The 17,793-nt window shown below is 39.9% G+C and overlaps 1 protein-coding gene and 1 pseudogene across 1 annotated transcript; one reads left to right on the top strand and one right to left on the bottom strand.

The window, feature by feature from the left end:
• The first annotated feature begins 1,777 nt into the window (after positions 1 to 1,777).
• LOC116811308 (vesicle-associated membrane protein-associated protein B/C-like) lies at positions 1,778 to 2,558 on the top strand. Its single transcript, XM_032756364.2, has one exon. The coding sequence runs from the start codon at positions 1,826 to 1,828 to the stop codon at positions 2,555 to 2,557; it is 732 nt and encodes a 243-aa protein (XP_032612255.1). The 5' UTR covers positions 1,778 to 1,825; the 3' UTR covers position 2,558.
• An 11,063-nt stretch (positions 2,559 to 13,621) lies between these two features.
• LOC116811309 (phosphoglycerate mutase 1-like) lies at positions 13,622 to 14,286 on the bottom strand (annotated as a pseudogene).
• Between the last annotated feature and the right edge of the window lie 3,507 nt (positions 14,287 to 17,793).

Here is a 17,793-nt window from a genome sequence, read left to right as displayed (position 1 = left end):
GCCACATTGGAACACAGTTTGGCAGTTTCTTCCAAAATTAAACAAACTTTCATCATATGATCCAGAAATTGTGCTCCTTGGATTTACCCGAATGGGTTGAAAATTCATGTCCACACAAAAACCTGCACACAAATATTCATAGCAGCTTTATTTATAATTGTTGGTACTTGGAAGCAATCAAGATGCCCCTCAGTAGATGAAGGGATAAATAAGCTGTGGTAAATCCAGGCAATGGAATATTATTTAGCACTAAAAAGAGGTAATCTTTGAAGTCATGAAAAGATATGGAAGAATCTTCAATAGATATTGCTAAGTGAAGGAAACCAATCTGAAAAGACTGCCTACTATATGATTCCAACCATATGACATTCTGTAAAAAGCAAAACTATAGAAACTAAAAGATCAGTGGTTGCCAAGAGTCCAGGGGAGAGAGATGAATCGGTGAAGCACAGGGAATTTTTGGAACAGTAAAATCATTCTGTATGATACTTAATGGTGGCTACATGACATTATATGTTTGCTCAAACCCATGGAATGTACAATACAAATAGTGAACTCTAATGTAAACAATGGACTTCAGTTAATTAAAATAAGTAAGCTAAAAATTGGAAGCTCATCAAAAACCTCTGCACATGAATTATTTTTGAAAAGAGGTAAAGGAAGCATCAGCAATCTGCCTTTTATCAATGGTTTGTGATGAGGAGTAGTTTAGGAAAAAAGTTTGTATAAACAGAATGGATTCCCTTTAAGGGCTTGAAACTAAAATCTTTCCACTGATACAAAATGTTCTCTGTCTCCACACATTTAAACTCTATTTAATGCTTTTCCAGTACAAGATGTAAAGATGGAATTTAATGGCTTGGAGGTAATAGTAAACGTCATGAGAGCAGAAAAACTTGCATATGCAGGGAGGCGCTATGAAAAAAAAAATCTATAAATTACCTTGGGCAGTATGGCCATTTTCACGATATTGATTCTTCCTACCCATGAGCATGGAATGTTCTTCCATTTGTTTGTATCCTCTTTTATTTCATTGAGCAGTGGTTTGTAGTTCTCCTTGAAGAGGTCCTTCATGTCCCTTGTAAGTTGGATTCCTAGGTATTTTATTCTCTTTGAAGCAATTGTGAATGGGAGTTCACTCATGATTTGGCTCTCTGTTTGTCTGTGATTGGTGTATAAGAATGCTTGTGATTTTTGCACATTGATTTTGTATCCTGAGACTTTGCTGAAGTTGCCTATCAGCTTCAGGAGATTTTGGGCTGAGACGATGGGGTTTTCTAGATATACAATCATGTCATTTGACAAATGAGATCTAATTAAACTAAAGAGCTTCTGCACAGCAAAAGAAACTACCATCAGAGTGAACAGGCAACCTACAGAATGGGAGAAAATTTTTGCAATCTGCTCATCTGAGAAAGGGCTAATATCCAGAATCTACAATGAACTCAAACAAATTTACAAGAAAAAAACAAACAACCCCATCAAAAAGTGGGCAAAGGATATGAACAGACACTTCTCAAAATAAGACATTTATGCAGCCAAAAGACACATGAAAAAATGCTCATCATCACTGGCCATCAGAGAACTGCAAATCAAAACCACAATGAAGCTCACCGGGCACCGCGGCCTCGCCCTCGCCCTCCACCCCTGCACCTGCACCGCCTAGACCGACCCCCACAGCACACGCACCCCGTAGAAGACCCCCGCCCATGCCCTGACGGGTCCCCGCCTTTTTGTAAAACTTAAAGCGGGCGCAGCATTAACGCTTCCGCCCCGGTGACCTCTCAGGGGTCTCCCCGCCAAAGGTGCTCCGCCGCTAAGGAACATGGCGAAGGTGGAGCAGGTCCTGAGCCTTGAGCCGCAGCACGAGCTCAAATTCCGAGGTCCCTTCACCGATGTTGTCACCACCAACCTAAAGCTTGGCAACCCGACAGACCGAAATGTGTGTTTTAAGGTGAAGACTGCAGCACCAAGTAGGTACTGTGTGAGGCCCAACAGCGGAATCATCGATGCAGGGGCGTCAATTAATGTATCTGTGATGTTACAGCCTTTCGATTATGATCCCAATGAGAAAAGTAAACACAAGTTTATGGTTCAGTCTATGTTTGCTCCAACTGACACTTCAGTTATGGAAGCAGTATGGAAGGAGGCAAAACCAGAAGACCTTATGGATTCAAAACTTAGATGTGTGTTTGAATTGCCAGCAGAGAATGATAAACCACATGATGTAGAAATAAATAAAATTATATCCACAACTGCATCAAAGACAGAAACACCAATAGTGTCTAAGTCTCTGAGTTCTTCTTTGGATGACACCGAAGTTAAGAAGGTTATGGAAGAATGTAAGAGGCTGCAAGGTGAAATTCAGAGGCTACGGGAGGAGAACAAGCAGTTCAAGGAAGAAGATGGACTGCAGATGAGGAAGACAGTGCAGAGCAACAGCCCCATTTCAGCATTAGCCCCAACTGGGAAGGAAGAAGGCCTTAGCACCTGGCTCTTGGCTCTGGTGGTTTTGTTCTTTATCGTTGGTGTAATTATTGGGAAGATTGCCTTGTAGAGGTGGCATGCACAGGATGGTAAATTGGACTGATGGATCCACCGTATCATGGGTAAATCTATCATAACCATGTGTGAAAAGAAATTAATGTATGATGACATCTCACAGGTCTTGCCATTAAATTACCCCTCCCTGCACACACATACACAGATACACACACACAAATATAATGTAACAATCTTTTAGAAAGTTAAAAATGTATAGTAACTGATTGGGGGGGAAAGAATGATCTTTATTAATGACAAGGGAAACCATGAGTAATGCCATAATGGCATATTGTAAATGTCATTTTAAACATTGGTAGGCCTTGGTACATGATGCTGGATTACCTCTCTTAAAATGACACCCTTCCTCGCCTGTTGGTGCTGGCCCTTGCGGAGCTGGAGCCCAGCATGGTGGGGAGTGCAGTCAGCTCCACACAGTAGTCCCCACGTGGCCCACTCCCGGCCCAGGCTGCTTTCTGTGTCTTCAGTTCTGTCCAAGCCATCAGCTCCTTGGGACTGATGAACAGAGTCAGAAGCCCAAAGGAATAGCACTGTGGCAGCATCAGACATACTCATCATAAGTGAGAGGCGTGTGTTGACTGATTGACCCAGCGCTTTGGAAATAAATGGCAGTGCTTTGTTCACTTAAAGGGACCAAGCTAAATTTGTATTGGTTCATGTAGTGAAGTCGAACTGTTATTCAGAGATGTTTAATGCATTTAACTTATTTAATGTATTTCATCTCATGTTTTCTTATTGTCACAAGAGTACAGTTAATGCTGCATGCTGCCGAACTCTGTTGGGTGAACTGGTATTGCTGCTGGAGAGCTGTGGGCTCCTCTGTCTCTGGAGAGTCTGGTCATGTGGAGTGGGGTTTATTGGAATGTTGGAGAAGAGCTGCCAGGAAGTGTTTTTTTCTGGTTCAGTAAATAACAACTGTCATAGGGAGGGAAATTCTCAGTAGTGACAGTCAACTCTAGGTTACCTTTTTTAATGAAGAGTAGTCAGTCTTCTAGATTGTTCTTACACCACCTCTCAACCATTACTCACACTTCCAGCGCCCAGGCCCAAGTCTGAGCCTGACCTCCCCTCGGGGACCTAGCTTGCAGTCAGGACGAATGGATCGGGCTGCAGAGGGTTAGAAGCGAGGGCACCAGCAGTTGGGGGTGGGGAGCAGGGGAAAAGAGAAACTCTTAGCTAATCCTTCTAGTACTAGTTGAGAGTTTGACTGTGAAACCAACATTCTGTTTGACTTGTACATTTGAAAAAAAAAAAAAACCCCAAAATTAAAAAAAAAAAAAAAACACAGAAAAACCACAAGGATGTGGAGAAATAGGAACACTTTTACACTGTTGGTGGGACTGGAAACTACTTCAACCATTGTGGAAGACAGTGTGGAGATTCCTCAGGGATCTAGAACTAGAAATATCATTTGACCCAGCCATCCCATTACTGGGTATATACCCAAAGGATTATAAATCATGCTGCTATAAAGACACATGCACACGTATGTTTATTGCGGCACTATTCACAATAGCAAAGACTTGGAACCAACCCAAATGTCCAACAATGCATATACACCATGGAAACTATCACCAAAAAAGATGATTCATGTCCTTTGTAGGACATGGATGAACTGGAAACATCATTCACAAATATCTGTACCCTAAAACTTAAAGTATAATAAGAAAAAAAGAAAAGAAAAAAAATCAAACACTGACATTCCCCATATTAACAAACTGAGAAAAATCACATAATCACATGATTATACTAATAAATACTGTAAAAGCATTTGATAAAATCAAACACTCATTTCTGTTTTTTAAAAACTCACAGAAAAATAAGAATAGAAAGGAATTTTCTCAACCTGATAAAGGACATCTTCAAAAAAATCTGCAGCCAACATCAGGGCCAATACAGGGATGTTTACTTTCACTACTTCTTTCCAACATTGTACTGAAGGTGGTAGCAAGTGCAATCAGGAAAGAAAAAGAAATAAAAGGCATCCAGATTAAAAAAAAAGAATTTAAAATGTATTTATTAGCAAATGATGCAATCATCTACATAGAAAATTCGATGCACTTTATAAAAGAGCAACTAAAACTAAGATGTGAGTTTAGTGAAGCTGCAAAATACCAGGTTAATATTGAAAAAATGTTTTTCAGAGAGGCCAAAATGCCAATTGCAAGCAGCTGCAGTCTGCAGCACTCATGAAGAGGAATGAAAGGAGTGAATGATCCCGTTGAATTTTAAAGTAGATTGTTCTAATTCTGTGAAGAATGTCAATGGTAGTTTGATGGAAATAGCATGGAATATATAAATTACTTTGGGCAGTATGGCCATTTTCATGATATTGATTCTTCCTATCCATGAGAATGGAATGCTGTTCCATTTGTTTGTGTCCTCTTTTATTTCCTTGAGCAGTGGTTTGTAGTTTTCCTTGAAGAGATCCTTCGTGTCCCTAGTTAGCTGTATTCCTAGGTATTTTATTTTCTTCATAGCAATTGTGAATGGAATTTCGCTCATGATTTGGCTCTCTGCTTGTCTATTATTGGTGTATAGAAATGCTTGTGATTTCTGCACATTGATTTTGTATCCTGAGACTTTGCTGAAGTTGCTTGTCAGTTTAAGGATTTGACTTCCTCTCTTCCTATTTGAATACAATTTATTTATTTATCTTACCTGATTGCCCTGGTCAGAACTTCCAATACTATGCTGAGTAGGAGTGGTGAGAGAGGGCATCCTTGTCTTGTGCCAGTTTTCAAAGGAAATGCTTGCAGCTATTGATTATTCAGTATTGGCTGTGGGTTTATCACAAATAGCTCTTATTGTTCTGAGATATGTTCCATCAATACTTAGTTTATTGAGAGTTTTTAACACGAAGGGATGTTGAATTTTACAAAAGGCCTTTTCTTCATCTATTGAGATAATCATGTGGTTTTTGTCGTTGGTTCTGTTTATGTGGTGAATTATGTTCATTGATTTGCATATGCTGAACCAGCCTTGCATCCCAGGATGAAGCTGACTTGATCGTGGTGGATAAGCTTTTTGATGTGCTGCTGGATTCAGTTTGCCAGTATTTTATTGAGGATTTTTGCATTGAGGTTAATCAGGGATATTGGCCTGAAGATTTCATTTTTGTTGTGTCTCTGCCAGGTTTTGGTGTCAGGATGATACTGGCCTCTTAAAATGAGTTAGGGAGAAGTCCCTCCTTTTCAATTGTTTGGAAAGATTTCAGAAGGAATGGTACCAGCTCCCCCTTGTACCTCTGGTACAATTCAGCTGTGAATCCATCTGGTCCTGGGCTTTTTTTTCGTTGGTAGGCTATTTATTACTGCCTCAATTTCAGAACTTGTTATTGGTCTGTTCAGGGATTTGACTTCATGGTTTACTCTTGGGAGGGTGTATGTGTCCAGGAATTTATCCACTTCTTCTAGATTTTCTAGTTTATTTGCATAGAGGTGTTTATAGTATTCTCTGATGGTAGTTTGTATTTCTGTGGGGTCAGTGGTGGTATCACTTTTACCATTTTTTGTTGCATCTATTTGATTCTTCACTCTTTTCTCCTTTGTTAGTCTAGCTAGTGGTCTACTTTATCAATTTTTTCAAAAAAACAGCTCCTGGATTCATTGATTTTTTTAAGGGTCTTTCGTGTTCTATCTTCTTCAGTTCCTCTCTGATCTTAGTTATTTCTTGTCTCCTGCTAGCTTTTGGATTTGTTTCCTCTTGCTTCTCTAGTTATTTTCATCGTGATGCCAGAATATCAATTTGAGGTCTTTCTAGCTTTCCAATGTGGGCATTTGGTGCTATGAATTTCTCTCCTAACACTGCTTTAGCTGCATCCCAGAGATTCTGGTATGTTGTGTCCTTGTTCTCATTGGTTTCAAATAACTTCTTGATTTCTGCCTTAATTTCATTATTTACCCAGGAGTCATTCAGGAACAGGTTGTTCAATTTTCATGTAGTTGTGTGGTTTTGAGTGAGTGTCCTAATCTTGAGTTCTAATTTAATTGCACTGTGGTCTGAGAGATTGTTTGTTATGATCTCCATTCTTTTGCATTTGCTGAGGAGTGTTTTACTTCCAATTATGTGGTCGATTTTAGAGTAAGTGCCATGTGGTGCTGAGAATAATATATATTCTGTTGTTTTGAGGTGGAGAGTTCTGTAGATATCTATTAGGTCCACTTGAGCCAGAGCTGAGTTCAAGTCCTGAATATCCTTGTTAACTTTTCTGTCTCATTGATCTGTCTAATATTGGCAGTAGCGTGTTAAAATCTCCCACTATTATTGTGTGGGAGTCTAGGTCTCTTGGTAGGTCTCTAAGAACTTTATGAATCTGGGTGCTCCTGTATTGGGTGCATATATATTTAGGATAGTTAGCTCTTCTTGTTGCATTGATCCCTTTACCATTATGAAATACCTTTCTTTGTCTTTTTTTTTAATCTTTGTTGATTTAAAGTCTGTTTTGTCAGAGACTAGGATTGCAACCCCTGATTTTTCTGCTTTCCATTTGCTTGGTAAATTTTTCTCCATCCCTTTATTTTGAGCCTATGTGCGTCTTTGCAAGTTAGATGGGTCTCTTGAATACAGCCCGTATAGCCAAGACAATCCTAACAAAATTAACAAAGCTGGAGGCATCACGCTACCTGACTTCAAATTATACTACAAGGCTACAGCAACCAAAACAGCATGGTACTGGTACCAAAACAGACATACAGACCAATGGAACAGAATAGAGACCTCAGAAATAACACCACACATCTATAACAATCTGATCTTCAACAAACCTGACAAAAACAAGCAATAGGGGAAGAATTCCCTATTTAATAAATGGTGCTGGAGTAACTGGCTAGTCATATGCAGAAAACTGAAACTGGACCTCTTCCTTACACCTTATACAAAAATTAACTCAAGATGGATTAAAAGCTTAAATGTAAAACCCAAAACCCTGGAAAACTTAGGCAAAGATTTTATGATGAAACCGCCAAGAGCAATTACAACAAAAACTAAGATTTATAAATGGGATCTAAGTAAACTAAAGAGCTTCTGCACAGCAAAAGAAACTATCATCAGAGAAAACAGGCAACCTACAGAATGGAGAAAATTTTTGCAATCTACCCATCTGACAAATGTCTACTATCCGGAATTTACAAGGAACTTAAACAAATGTATAAGAAAAAAACAAACAACCCCATTAAAAAGTGGGCAAAGGACATGAACAGACACTTTTCAAAAGAAGACATACATGCAGGCCAACAAACATATTAAAAACAGCTCAATATCACTGATCATTAAAGAAATGCAAATCAAAACCACAATGAGATACCATTTCATGCCAGTCAGAATAGAGATTATTAAAAAGTCAAGAAACAACAGATGCTGGCAAGGCTGTGGATAAATAGGAATGCTTTTACACTGTTGGTGGGAATGTAAATTAGTTCAACCATTGTGGAAGACAGTGTGGTGATTCCTCAAAGATCTAGAACCAGAAATACCATTTGACCCAGCAATCCCATTACTGGGTATATACCCAAAAGAATATCAATCATTCTATTATAAAGATACATGCACACGTATGTTTATTGCAGCACTATTTACAATAGCAAAGACATGGAACCAACCCAAATGCCCATCAATGATAGATAAAGAAAGTGAAGTAGCTCAGGAATGGAAAACCAAATATCGTATGTTCTCACTCATAAGTGGGAGCTAAACTATGAGGATGCAAAGGCATAAGAATGATACAATGGACTTTGGGAACTCAAGGGAAAGGGTGAGAGAGGGATGAGGGATAAAAGACTACAAATTGGATTCAGTGTATACTGCTCGGTGATGGGTGCACCAAAATCTCACAAATCACCATTAAATAATTTACTCATGTAACCAAATATCACCTGTTCCCCCAAAACCTATGGAAATTTTAAAATATATATGTGTAAGAGATCCTTAGGAATTTTATTCCAAGGATGAAGTGTTGAGGATAAGGGGGAAATGAACTGGCCTTTTACAAGGAAACTCTCGAGGAAAAGTGGAAGAAATCTCTGACATTTGTTGATGACATAGGGCCCACAAAGCAAGGAGAACTACATATATTAAAAAAAACTATAGAAAACTGTAAGGGGAAGTGATGAGGATAAACAATAAATGATGTTCCAGCTCTTCTTTAAACAAGCAGCTAGGTTCTTAAACTGTGACCATTTCTGAGTGCTAGAACTCATTATAAACATTATTTTATTGAGAGTAACTCTGTTTTTAAAGTGTGTGTTCTTAATTTTTATCTGCTTTCTAGCAAGTATCTAGATCTTCTAAGTATAAGAGTAAATATAAGAGGTTCTGACATTGAGTTTGTGCCATGTACAAAAGCAACTGAAACTAATTAATTGGGTTAAAAAATAGTGTTCATAGGCTTCAAAGTATTTACATTAATCCTTTGCTTGGAAAGGCATCCTTAAGCAAACAATTAATAATATTTAACTGAGAACACAACATTTTCATTCTTTTTTAATTTAACTTTTAAGTTCAAGGGTACATGTGCAGGTTTGTTATATAGGTAAACATGTGTCATGGAGGTTTGTTTTACAGATTATTTCATCACCCAGGTATTAAGCCTAGTACCCATTAGTTATTTTTCCTTATCCTTTCCCTCCTTCCACCCTCCCTCCTCCAATAGGCCCCAGTGTGTGTTGTTCCCCATTATGTGTTCATGTGTTCTCTTCATTTAGCTCCCATTTATAAGTGAGACCATGTGGTATTTGGTTTTCTGTTCCTGTGTTAGTTTGCTAAGGATAATGGCCTCCAGCTCTATCCATGTTCCCGCAAAGGACAAAAATCTTGTTCTTTTTTATGGCTGCATAGTATTCCATGGTGTATATATACCACATTTTCTTTATCCAGTCTATCACTGATAGCCATTTAGATTGATTCCATACCCAGCAATGGCATTGCAGGTCGAATGGTATTTCTGTTTTTAGATCTTTGAGGAATGGCCACACTGTCTTCCACAATGGTTGAAGACAGTGTATAAGCATTCTTTTTTCTCCGCGACCTCACCAGCATGTTATTTTTTGACTTTTTGATAATAGCCATACTGACTTGTATGAGACAGTATCTCATTGTGGTTTTGATTTGCATTTCTCTAATGATCAGTGATGCTAAGATTTTTTTCATATGATTGTTGGCCACATGCATATCTTCTTTTTAAAAGTGTCGATTTTCAAGTCCTTTGCCCACTTTTTAATTGGGTTGTTTGAGGTTTTTACCTTGCACATTTGTTTAAGTTCCTTATGGATGCTGAATATTAGACCTTTCTCAGATGCATAGCTTACAAAATTTTTCTCCCATTCTGTAAGTTATCTGTTCACTATGTTAATGGTTTCTTTTGCTGTGCAGAAGCTCTTTAGTTTAATTAGATCCCATTTGTCCATTTTTGCTTTTGTTGCAGTTGCTTTTGGTGTCTTTGTCATGAAATCTTTGCCTGTTCCTATTCCAGAATTGTATTGCCTAGGTTGCCTTCCAGGGTTTTTATAATTTCGGGTTTTACCTTTAAGTTTTTAATCTATCTTGAGTTAATTTTTGTATATGGTGTAAGGAAGGGGTCTGGTTTCAATCTTCTACCTGTGGCTAGCCAGTTATCCCAGCATCACTTATTGAATAGGGAGTCTTTTCCCTATTGCTTGTATTTGTCAGCTTTGTCAAAGATCCAATAGTTGTAGGTGTGTGGTCCTATTTCTGGGTTCTTTATTCTGTTCCATTCGACTTTGTGCCTGTTTATGTACTAGTACCATGCTGTTTTGGTTACCATAGCTCTGTAATATAGTCTGAAGTCAGATGGCGTGATGCCTCCAGCTTTGTTCTTTTGCTTAGGATTGCTTTGCCTATTCGGGCTGCTTTTTGGTTCCTCATGAATTTTAAAATAGTTTATTCTATTTCTGGAATGAATGTCATTGGTAGTTTAATAGAAATAGTGTTGAATCTATAAATTGCTTTGGGCAGTATGGCCATTGTAATGATATTGATTCTTCCTATCCATAACCATGGAATGTTTTTCCATTTGTTTGTATCATCTCTGATTTCTTTGAGCAGTGTTTTGTAGTTCTGCTTGTAGATATCTTTCACCTCCTTGATTATCTGTAGTCATAGGTATTTTACTTTGTGTGTGTGGTAATTGTGAATGGGACTGCATTCCTGATTTGGCTTTCAGCTTGAATGTTGTTGTATAGGAGTGCCAGTGATTTTTGCACATTGATTTTGTATCCCGATAATTTGCTGAAGTTGTTTATCAGCTTAAGGATCCTTTGGGCTGAGACTGTGGGGTTTTCTAGATATAGAATCATATCATCTACAAACAGGGGTAGTTTGACTTCTTCTTTTCCTATTTGGATGCCCTTTATTTATTTCTCATTCCTAATATTATTTCAGAAACTGTTTTTTGAAATTTCTTTTTGAAATATATGTGCTTAACCTAGAAGGGTTCTATGCATGGAAAGTTACAAAGTTACAAGCACTACCAGTTCTGCTATGATCCATAAATATCTAAGTTATTGAAGTTGAATAATCATGTGACAATTAAACTAAAGTGTTACCAGAAATAAGGTTGTGAAGTTTTGTATTTTAGTATACTTTTTTTTTTTTCCAGAGAAAGATTTGGCCATACTGGGACGGGAGCTAGTAGTGTGTCAATAAGTTGTGTAATTTTCATATTTGGGGCATTGATTTTTCTTTTGAAGAAAGATATGACCTTGCTGGACTGAAACTCACAATACTTCAATAGCAGATAAAAGAGAAAGATCCATAAGTGATAACATGCTCAGAGATGGGGCTTTTAACAGTTCTTTTCCAAGGCTAGGGTTCTGAGTTTTTTCCTCTCATCTGAGCCCATTTTAAATCTTCACTAGAAGTCACTGCTTCTGTGCTGAGAATAGGGCTACACAGTTCCCATATCTTTGGTAAATATATTAAGTGATTCTTAAAGATTTACATTTATACATAGACAACCGGAAATTTTCGTACTAAAAACCTTTTCTTTAGACAAAACTAATAAAGTGTAAAAAAAACCTTGTTAGGTGCATAAATCTTTTGGGGTTGGCTTTAATTCTTCAAAAGTAACTATAGGTTTTATCCCTATGGTAAACAAATAATAATTTCTACATCTATCCCCAGTGCAAAGTTGGGGATACAGTTCTAGAATATTTAGCAAAAATATGGATATTTGCACCAAACCTGGAATTGCTGAGGTTCTCTATAACTGTAATTTTATCAATTTTCCATTTGCTTTCATGTGGAAAAAAATGCCAGCCTCAGTATATGCCAAATATGACTGAAGCTTATTTGAAATGGTGTCAAGAGTTACCTGGGCATATTAAGAATGTAAAATTGTAACTATAATGTAGATAATTCAATTGTGCTTTTGTCTTTTTTGAATTGGTCTTCATGAAGCACCCCCAGTGTTGTGAAAATTATAGGACCTTATTGAAATTGAGCCACATGAGGTTAGTAAGTAGATTTTAAAATTATTATTTGGCACATTTTCATCACAATTTTGTAATTGTACATCACTCCTTTATTATACTGATCTGGAAAAAAAAATTTAGTATATTTATGCCCAAAATGAGTACTGGGCCCATGTGGCAGGGCCAAGCAACTAGAACATGATTCAGAAATCAGGCATTGAAAAGGCATAAGAATGACATAATGGACTTTGGGGACTCAGAGGGGAAGACTACATATGGGGTACAGTGTACACTGCTCAGGTAACAGGTGCACTAAAGTCTCAGAAATCACCACTAAAGAACTTATCCATGTAACCAAAAAACACCTGTATCCCAAAAACAATTGAAATAAAAAAGACAGAAAGAAATCAGGCCATGAAAAACACACTGGAACATGATCAAGAGGCATTTCACTGCCTCAAAACAAGGTGGTGGGGGGTGTATTAATCTGTTCTCAAATTTCTATAAAGAACTACCTGAGACTGGGTAATTTATAAAGAAAAGAGGTTTAATTGACTCATGGTTCTGCAGGCTGTACAGGAAGCATGGCTGGGAAGGCCTCTGGAAACTTACAATCATGGCAGAAGGTGAAGGTGGAAGTAGGCACATCTTACATGGCTGGAGAAGGAGGAAGAGGGAAAAGGGGAAGGTGCCGTACACTTTCAAACAACCAGGTCTTGTGAGAACTCACTTACTATCATGAGAACAGCAAGGGGGAAATCTGCCCCCATGATTTAATTACCTCCCACCAGGCCCCTTCTACAACATTGGGATTTACAGTTCCACATGAGATTTGGGCAGGTACACGAATTCAAACCATATCAGGGAGGAATTCTAAAATACACAGCAGGATGCACTCCTATCCCCTACAAGTCAAGGAGATTATCTGATATTGGTATGAGGAAGGGCTTATTTCTGATAACCACATGTGGGACTATTTCAACCACCACTAGAAACACCAGGAGGGTTTTTGTTTCATATTATTATTTTTGTAAAAGTAAATGCAACAGAAATTTAATTCAGGATTGATCTCAACCTTCAAGTGGAATCAGCTCCTCTGGGGTCAGGAAGGAAACAGGGTTTTTTTTGTTTGGTTTGGGGACTTTTTTATTTTACATTACCACGCAGGTTATGTTCATCTTCCACTGGAATGACTAGAGTACCCCAGTAAGTGGCCTGACTACAGAAGAACACAAGATTGCCTCCTAAGGGCAAACAGGCCCTCTTGCTTCTCCTCATCGGCCATGCCTTAGTATGGTTTCTTCCTATCCCTCACTAAAGCAGGTCCTTTGCACACAAAGCCCTGGTAAAAACCCGAGTCACTACCTCTCAGCCCTCTTGGATAAAGGGAGCTTTCCCTGGGCTTGGACTGAGCCCCATGCCCCAGAGGTGCTATCCTGACTGGATTGTATGAAGAGAGTGGGTGCAGGAGACAAATGGCTGAAATGAAAATGGGAGCCATCAGTCCCCATCTGCATCTACAACTTCAGATGCCTACAGATGTGGTCAATGTGACATGTACAGGAAGGAGGGGCAGAAGAAGGGATGGGCAGGGAGGGTGTTTCTGAGGACAGTAGTCTGCCTGATGGTCTTCACTTCTTGGCCTTGCCCTGGGCAGCCACAGCTTCCATGGCTTTACACATAGTCTCTTCATCCCCTAAGAACTGCATGGACTTGATGGGGTTCAGGTTCTCGGCCAATTCATAGGCAATGGGAATACCAGTAAGCAGGTTCAGCTGCATGATAGTCACTTCAGAGAGACCCTCCAGATGCTTGATAATGCCTGTAAGGCTGTTGTCATGGGCTTCAATCAATATCCAATTCCTCTTCTTTATCTGGGGAACTATACCTTCATTCCAAAAGGCCAGAGCTCTGGCAATAGTATACTTCAGACTCTCACAAGAGGGTAGTTGATATTCAGTGAGGTCTGTATACCTTCAATCCTTACTAATGCTGCTACAGAAGGGGTGGTAGGGCTCCTTTGGAGGTGGTAAGACATCATAAGAGCACATCCACATCTTTACCTAGGCCTCACCATTCTTGGCAGCAGTTTCTGCTTTATGGAGTCTGGTCAGACCCCCATAGTGCCATTCATTGAGGTGCCAAGTCCTCACTACAGGCCACTACATTGGGTCGATAGCATGCACATTGTCCAGAGAGTCCAGATTGCTCTCTTCTGCACTGATGGGAAGCATATGTCAAACTCATAGCCAGCATCTGGCAGCACCTGCCCACCATGATTCACCTCCTCATGGTCTGCTGGGTGCTCTTGCTCTGGAACCTGGAGTGGTCATGGCAGTGGGCTCACAGTTCTTGATAATGTATTTTCTGGGATTTTTTTTTTTTTACTGTCTTAGATGGCTTTAAACTAGGACAACCTTGAAGTCATTCAAGCCAACAAAGAAGTCAAGGTCCTATGAAAAATTGAAGTTCAGTGCTGAAACTGCCTATAACAAATAAATGAACAGCAGCATCAGTGAAGAAAAATATGAAAAAAAAAAACAAGTTGAAGTAGTGAGGCTCAAAGGAAAAAAGCCAAGACTGTTTTAGCACGTGGGAAAGAAAAGCTGGAGGAAGGTTTTAGTTAAAAACCTCACAAGCCAGTGTTTGCTTAGCTGTCCTTCCCATTAACTTCCATTAAGTGCATGGGGACTCTATTTTGATGCTGGGTGCCCTATGCCCTCAGAATTCCCTGAGGCTCCATGGGCAGGAGGTTAAAATTTCTTTCCACAGCCAGTTCTGTGTTTGGATGGTATGGTGATAAAGGATTATCTAAACTCGTATGCTTTGAAACCTATTTTGCCAGGGAGCAAAAAAGAAATAGATATTTCTCAAACTCAGAACAGTATTATAATTTAAATACATGGTTTGGTATGATAATATGGAACAATAGATTTGAGTTAGTAGAAGAATATAAATAAAAGAGCATTAAAGATGGTAGCACAAATGAACAAGAAAAAGAATAAATTACTTAAATTTCTCATAATAGTAGTAAGCAAGAAAGGACTTGAAGTTAAACTGGAAACATCAACATGAACTTGCACCCTTAAAAACTTTCACTTTGTTACTTAAATCATTCAGATTGCCTCTCCCTATCAACAGTAGTCATGTAGAAAAATCTAACCCCCCCCCAACCCCCCAACCCCCCAGACCTTTTTTCTGCCAAACGGAATCAGGGTTCCTTGAGCAGTAGACAAAAGAAAGCAAAACGTTCCTACAAACATATTATTGTCATAAAGCAAGGATGCTTTCACAAATATCTCTGGGACGGGGGGGGTGGAGCCAAGATGGCTGAATAGGAACAGCTCCGGTCTACAGCTCCCAGCGTGAGCGACACAGAAGACGGGTGATTTCTGCATTTCCATTTCAGGTACCGGGTTCATCTCACTAGGGAGTGCTAAACAGTGGGTGCAGGACAGTCGGTGAAGCGCACTGTGCACAAGCCAAAGCAGGGCGAGGCATTGCCTCACTCAGGAAGTGCAAGGGGTTAGGGAGTTCCCTTTCCTAGTCAAAGAAAGGGGTAACAGACGGCACCTGGAAAATCGGGTCAGTCCCACCCTAATACGGCACTTTTCCAACGGGCTTGGAAAACGGCACACCAGGAGATTGTGTCCCACACCTGGCTCAGAGGGTCCTATGCCCACGGAGTCTCGCTGTTTGCTAGCACAGCAGTCTGAGATCAAACTGCAAGGTGGCAGCGAGGCTGGGGGAGGGGCGCCCACCATTGCCCAGGCTTGCTTAGGTAAACAAAGCAGCAGGAAGCTCGAACTGGGTGGAGCCCACCACAGCTCAAGGAGGCCTGCCTGCCTCTGTAGGTTCCACCTCTGGGGGCAGGGCACAGACAAACAAAAAGTCAGCAGGAACCTCTGCAGACTTAAATGTCCCTGTCTGACAGCTTTGAAGAGAGTAGTGGTTCTCCCAGCACGCAGCTTGAGATCTGAGAACTGACAGACTGCCTCCTAAAGTGGGTCCCTGACCCACGAGCAGCCTAACTGGGAGGCACCCCCCCAGAAGGGAAAGACTGACACCTCACTCGGCCAGGTACTCCTCTGAGACAAAACTTCCAGAGGAACTATCAGACAGCTAAATTTGTGGTCTCACGAAAATCCGCTGTTCTGCAGCCACCGCTGCTGACACCCAGCCAAACAGGGTCTGGAGTGGACCTCTAGCAAACTCCAACAGAACTGCAGCTGAGGGTCCTGTCTGGTAGAAGGAAAACTAACAAACAGAAAGGACATCCACAACAAAAACCCATCTGTACATCACCATCACCAAGACCAAAAGTAGATAAAACCACAAACATGGGGAAAAAACAGAGCAGAAAAACCGGAAACTCTAAAAAGCAGAGCACATCTCCTCCTCCAAAGGAACGCAGTTCCTCACCAGCAACGGAACAAAGCTGGACGGAGAATGACTTTGACGAGTTGAGAGAAGAAGGCTTCAGACGATCAAACTACTCCGAGCTACGGGAGGAACTTCAAAACCACAGCAAAGAAGTTAAAAACTTTGAAAAAAATTAGACGAATGGATAACTAGAATAACCAATGCAGAGAAGGGCTTAAAGGAGCTGATGGAGCTAAAAGCCAAGGTTCGAGAACTACGCGAAGATTGCAGAAGCCTCGGTAGTCGATGCGATCAACTGGAAGAAAGGGTATCAGTGATGGAAGATGAAATGAATGAAATGAAGTCAGAAGGGAAGTTTAGAGAAAAAAGAATAAAAAGAAATGAATAAAGGCTCCAAGAAATATGGGACTATGTGAAAAGACAAAACCTACGTCTGATTGGTGTACCTGAAAGTGACGGGGAGAATGGAACCAAGTTGGAAAACACTCTGCAAGATATTATCCAGGAGAACTTCCCCAATCTAGCAAGGCACGCCAACATTCAGATTCAGGAAATACAGAGAACACTACAAAGATAATCCTAGAGAAGAGCAACTCCAAGACACATAATTGTCAGATTCACCAAAGCTGAAATGAAGGAAAAAATGTTAAGGGCGGCCAGAGAGAAAGGTCGGGTTACCCACGAAGGGAAGCCCATCAGACTAACAGCTGATCTCTCAGCAGAAACTCTACAAGCCAGAAGACAGTCGGGGCCGATATTCAACATTCTTAAAGAAAAGAATTTTCAACCCAGAATTTCATATCCAGCCAAACTAAGCTTCATAAGTGAAGGAGAAATAAAATACTTTACAGACAAGCAAATGCTGAGTGATTTTGTCACCACCAGACCTGCCCTAAAAGAGCTCCTGAAGGAAGCACTAAACATGGAAAGGAACAACCGGTACCAGCCAGTAAAGACCATCGAGGCTAGGAAGAAACTGCATCAACTAACGAGCAAAAGACAGGATCAAATTCACACATAACAATATTAACCTTAAATGTAAATGGGCTAAATGCTCCAATTAAAAGGCACAGACTGGCAAACTGGATAAGGAGTCAAGACCCATCAGTGTGCTGTATTCAGGAAACCCATCTCACATGCAGAGACACACATAGACTCAAAATAAAGGGATGGAGGAAGATCTATCAAGCAAATGGAAAACAAAAAAAGGCAGGGGTTGCAATCCTAGTCTCTGATAAAATAGACTTTAAACCAACAAAGATCAAAAGAGACAAAGAAGGCCATTACATAATGGTAAAGGGATCAATTCCACAAGAAGAGCTAACTATCCTAAATATATATGCACCCAACACAGGAGCACCCAGATTCATAAAGCAAGTCCTGAGTGACCTACATAGGGACTTAAACTCCCACACAACAA

Source organism: Hylobates moloch, unplaced genomic scaffold (genome assembly GCF_009828535.3).
Source record: "Hylobates moloch isolate HMO894 unplaced genomic scaffold, HMol_V3 SCAFFOLD_7, whole genome shotgun sequence".
Lineage (NCBI taxonomy): Eukaryota > Metazoa > Chordata > Mammalia > Primates > Hylobatidae > Hylobates > Hylobates moloch.
The sequence above is the reverse complement of the archived record's forward strand: the minus strand, read 5'-3'. Positions and strand labels throughout refer to the sequence as shown.

Bases quoted from the DNA above. Each gene is read 5' to 3' on its own strand.
- LOC116811308 (XM_032756364.2), top strand. From the start codon at position 1,826: ATGGCGAAGGTGGAGCAGGTCCTGAGCCTTGAGCCGCAGCACGAGCTC.